At 49.8% G+C, this 5,233-nt stretch overlaps 1 protein-coding gene across 1 annotated transcript in view; it reads left to right on the forward strand.

The window, feature by feature from the left end:
• The first annotated feature begins 319 nt into the window (after positions 1-319).
• RGN (regucalcin) overlaps positions 320-5,233 on the forward strand; it is a 22,890-nt gene continuing 17,976 nt past the window's right edge. Inside the window, exons 1-3 of the mRNA XM_058441310.1 lie at positions 320-796; positions 2,101-2,264; positions 3,161-3,338. Of these exons, the coding sequence (XP_058297293.1) occupies positions 2,217-2,264; positions 3,161-3,338 (226 nt within the window). The 5' untranslated portion in view covers positions 320-796; positions 2,101-2,216. The remainder of the gene's footprint in view (positions 797-2,100; positions 2,265-3,160; positions 3,339-5,233) is intronic.

Here is a 5,233-nt window from a genome sequence, read left to right on the forward strand (position 1 = left end):
TGTGTTTTCCATACGATTTGAAAATGAAATTGAGCCTTTCCTCTTCCCCCACCAAAAACGTTTTTTGCAAGAGTTGGCCTTCAGCCACCAGGGTCTTCTCCACTAGGATGGAGAGGAGCTTTGTTCTTTCCTTTTTAACCTGTTTGGGTTTAACCGTCCCAGTCTTTCTCTGTTCGGCATTTAACAACTTTTCTTGGTTGAAGTAAGAGGTAAACTAGCTATTCGTCCAAACTCCAAAGCTCAGGTTCACTGGGCCGTAAGCCTGTACCCACCATCCCCGTGCCTGCCAGGGGCGGCTTTGCAGGATTCTTCCAGCCGCGGGGGACGGGGACGGGGACAGGGCGGGGTCCTAGGCCCTTGCCATCCACCTGCCAAGCCGCCGGGTCCCGGGAGGCGTTTCCCCTCCCCTCGGCCCGCTGCCTGACCTTCGAGCCGCCTGAGAAGTCTCCAGCCTGGCGAGTGCCCGAGCCAGGCCGGCCTCCCCGCCCCCTCCCTGGAAAGGAAAGGCCCCTGCGACAACAGAGCCAGACCCGCTCGTCCCGATCTCCCAGAAGGCGACTGACAGCTGACTGCCAGAAGGAGATCTCGCCAGAAGGAGACTGACTGCTCTGTGCCCACCCGGGGACCCGGGCCCGTTCAGCCGGGCTGGCTGGTGCGCCCTCTGCAAAGCCTGCGCCAGGGAGGAGGCAGGCTCAACCTTCAGATTCCTAGGGCCTCTCTGTCGCTGTCGCCGTCGCCGTCGCCCGAGGTCCCAGCGACTCTACCAGATTGTTGTGGAGGCCTCTCACCCGCACAGGTACCCCGGGGGCAGCGCGGGCACCTGAAGCCCCATCCCCGCTCCCTGCTGCCCAGCCACCCCTTTTTGGCCACGGGCCGGGCCTAAATGGAACATTTGGCACCCCCGTCCCCTCCCCACCGGCTTCTACGAGGGAGCATGGGGTTAAAAGTCGCTATTGCAAAAGTCGTGCCTCTGATCTTGAGCCTTATCTAAGACTGATAGGATGAGGGCCTTTGGAGTCTGAACACTGCCCCCCCTCCCCCCGCTTCCCCTCCCCCCCCGAGACAAGGTCTCAGTCTGTCGCCCAGGCTGGAGTGCCATGGCCCAATCTCGGCTCACTGCAACCTCCTCCTCCCAGGTTCAAGCGATTCTCCGTCCTCAGCCTTCCTAGTAGCTAGGACCACAGGCTCGAACCACTAAGCCCGGGTAATTTTTTGTATTTTTTGTAGAGACGGGCTTTCACTATGTTGCCCAGGCTGGTCTCAAACTCCTGATCTCAATGTTCCTCCCACCTCAGCCTCCCAAAGTGCTGGAATTACAGGCACAAGCCACTGGCACTGGCCTGAGCCCATTTTTAATAGCCAAAAAACATTTCAAGTGCTGCCGCAGATGCGGGCAGTTTGTATTTGGGACCAGTTTGGGCTGTGGTTTTTTTTGTTTTTTTGTTTTGTTTTGTTTTGTTTTGTTTTTGTTTTTGTTTTTTGAGATGGAGTCTTACTCTGTGGCTCAGGCTAGAATGCAGTGGTGCAATCTCAGCTCACTGCAACCTCTGCCTCCCGGGTTCAAATGATTCTCCTGCCTCAGCCTCGTGAGTAGCTGAGATTACAGGCACCCGCCACCGTGCCGAGCTAAATTTTTTGTATTTTTAGTAAAGATGGGGTTTCACCATGTTGGTCAGGCTGGTCTTGAACTCCTGACCTCATGATCCACCTGGCTCGGCCTCCCGAAGTGCTGGGATTACAGGCGTGAGCCACCATGCCCGGCCTGTGTTTCTTTTTTAAAATGTAGTTTATTGAAGGAAATATTAGATCAAACATTATTTTTCTTTTTTCCCCCTCTATTCAATTGCCCACCATGTGTAGGACCACTTACTTCAAAGCAGATAGCTACCCTGGGAGAAGGATGAAGATGCAGGCCCTTTTTATTTATTTATTTAGAGACAGGTTCTCGCTCTGTTGCCCAGGCTGGAGTGCAGTGGCATGATCACTGCTCACTGCAGCCTCCATCTCCCGAACTCAAATGATCCTCCCACCTCAGCCTCCCGAGTAGCTAGGACCACAGGCATGTGCCACTACACCCGCTAATTTTTTGTTGTTTTGCAGAGTCAGGGTCTCAATATGTTGCCCACACTGGTCCCAGACTCCTGGGCCCAAGCAATCTTCCTGCCTCAGCCTCCTAAAGAGCTGGGATTACAGGCCTGAGCCCCTGTGCCTGACAAATGCAGGCAGTGTGGATCATTCCTGGAGACCGCCTACTCAGGGCAGAGGTACAGAAAGAAAAGATTGCTCTTGAAAGTTGACTGTCTTTCCTCTCCCACATGGGATTCTTATCTGATTTTTTCTCCTTTTCAGATAATTTTTCTTTGTCTTCTCCAAGTTCACTGGTCATGGTCTCTGGCCTAAAGTCCCAGCATAGAATGTTCCTCTCCTGTGGAGTCCAACACTCTTTGCCAAACTGGCACGGTGTCTTCCTGGGAAGCAAGAAATCACTGAGGGGCTGTCAGTTCCTGCCAGGGTGGTTCGATGCTGTCCTTTTCTCTACTCCTTCCATGGTCTGCGTTGGAAAATGTGTGTTAGTTCAAATTCAGCGAGTTCTCATTGGGGTGAACATAGTCCTAAAAATGCAGTTCATAAAAATCAACCACACAGAGAAGAAAAATTAATAAATCAGTAAATCAGCTCAGAAAAATGCAGGTGTGGAGGGCCCTGGCCTCTGCACCCTCATAGAGGGGCTCAACAGCATCAACAGAAGGGGAGGGAGCAGAAGGTGCCCTGTAGACACCCAGAGGGGCCACCAATGAGCAAACTGCCAGCTCCCTGACCCGCCCTGGGGCCCAGGGTATTGACATAAAGGATGGCCTTGCACTATTTCAACAGCCAGTTCTCTGAGGGTCACAAACACCAAGGAGTGCAGGTCAGAGTGTCACTTTTTTGTTTTCTTTTTGAAAGATCATTTGAGAAACACGTCACTGGTAAGTTGGTTGAAGATGTTTCACGGTCTCTTATCAGCTCTTTTCTTTTGCCTATGTGTCTCTCCCTGTCACATTGCATATCCTGCTCTGATCTGGGGGATGTGTATCCAGCCTTGCCAGTTCTTAGCCAGGTGTTTTACTGTATTTGTTCTGTGCGATGACCTTTCACTCACCTCTGTTACCTTCAATAGATCTCCCCCGCGACCATGTCTTCCATTAAGATTGAGTGTGTTTTGCCGGAGAACTGCCGGTGTGGTGAGTCTCCAGTATGGGAGGAAGCGTCCAACTCTCTGCTCTTTGTAGACATTCCTGCAAAAAAGGTTTGCCGGTGGGATTCACTCACCAAGCAAGTACAGCGAGTGACTGTGGGTAAGGATGAAGGCTAGACTCAGATCAGCCAGCTACCTTTTCCCAGGGGAGGGGCGGTCACCACAGCACCCTTCTTGTTAAAGCACACGGAATACACTTGTCATGCTGTCTGTCCCCACTCTATATCCTCCCACTTTGACCCAGGGTTTAATTATGGATGGTCAATACTTTCCTCTTCCTCTTTGAATGAGGGGCAACATTCCTAGTTTTTTTGTGGGGGGGGGGGGTTGGTGTGTTTTTGGTTTTTGTTTTGTTTTGTTTTTGTTGAGACAGGGTCTCACCGTGTTGTCCAGGCTGGAGTGCCATGGTGTGATCACGGCTCACTGCAGCTTTGATCTCCTGGGGCTCAAGGGGTCCTCCTGCCTCAGCCTCCCTAGTAGCTGTGACTACAGGTGCGTGCCACTATGTCTAGCTAGTTTGTATTTTTTGTAGAGATGGTGTTTCACCATGTTGCCCAGGCTGGTCTCAAACTCCTGGGCTCAAGAGATCCACCCACTTCGACCTCCCAAAGTGTTGGGATTACAGGAGTGAGCCACCACGCCCAGCCCATTCCCAGTTTTGTTTGGATGCTGGGGCACTCTAGTTCCTGTCTTTCCTTAATACCTTCAGATAACCATGGAAAGTTAAAGACCCAGTTATCTGCCTTGGGTCAGGCCAAGACCTTAATTTTCAAACAAAACAAAACAAAAACAGATGCCTCCCTTCTTTGAAAGTGAAAACTAGCTTTTGGATGTATAAAGCATCAACCAGGACCATCTTTGTTTACTGCACAAAATAGAATTCATGATGGAATTTCATGTGCATTTGAGTGTGATGCGTTTATGGCCCTGTGAATTCTAAAGAAGGGATTTATCACTTTCTATGGCCCAAGGGAATGGGCTTGATGTAATTACTGATAGAGAAAGAAGTTTCTTGTTTTCACTGAGCCCATGGGAAAAAATATCAGGAATTCCTATAATCTTGGGACATTCTTTCTCAACCCAGAACTGGGACCTCAACTTTTTTTTTTTTTTTTTTTTTTTGAGACAAGATCCGGCTCTGCCACCCAGGCTGGAGTGCAATAATGCAAACATGGCTTACTCTCAGGCTCAAGAGATCCTCCTACCTTAGCCTCCTGAGTAGCTGGAATCACAGGCACGTGCCACCACACCTAGCTAATTTTTTTTATTTTTAATTTTTTTAGAGACAGGGTCTCCCTATATTGCCCAGGGTGGTCTTGAACTCCTGAGCTCAAGCAATCCTCCTGCCTTGGCCTCCCAAAGTGCTGAGATTACAGGTGTGAGCCACCACGCCCAGCCTTAAACTTCTTTATTTTTAAATGAAAGGGAACAACTTTTTAATTCACCCAGAAGTGTGACTGTGGTAAAGTGACTGTGACCTCTGAGGGTAGAATGGGGATGGGGTCCCCTTGCCTTTTCTAGTCTCTTTTGCAGCAGACACACATGCCAACCTGTGATCTGAAAAACCCATCCCCCCCACCTGCCCCCAACCCATGGAAAAAGCTGTGGTGTCAGCAGTAGCTTAGACAGCTACCAAGAGAAGTCTCAGGCTGCAGGTTCGGATCCCCAATGAGAATGTGTCCTACACATTCCCTGGGACCCGTGATGGCTCCAATCAAAGTGTGAGCAGGACTTTGAGCTAAGGATAACTCCTGAAGCTCCCATTATCTTACACTGAATGGGTGCTTAGGAAATGTTTTCAAAATCTATTCTGATAAATTTATTTCCTGTGACCACTCACCACAGCAATCAATCTCTCCACTTAAAATAAAATAAAATAAAATAAAATAAAATAAAATAAAATAAAATAAAAGCTTTCTTGGCCGGGTGCAGTAGCTCATGCCTGTAATCTCAACACTTTTGGGAGGCTAAGGTGGGTGGATCACTTGAGGCCAG

This window comes from Hylobates moloch, unplaced genomic scaffold, assembly GCF_009828535.3.
Source record: "Hylobates moloch isolate HMO894 unplaced genomic scaffold, HMol_V3 SCAFFOLD_7, whole genome shotgun sequence".
Lineage (NCBI taxonomy): Eukaryota > Metazoa > Chordata > Mammalia > Primates > Hylobatidae > Hylobates > Hylobates moloch.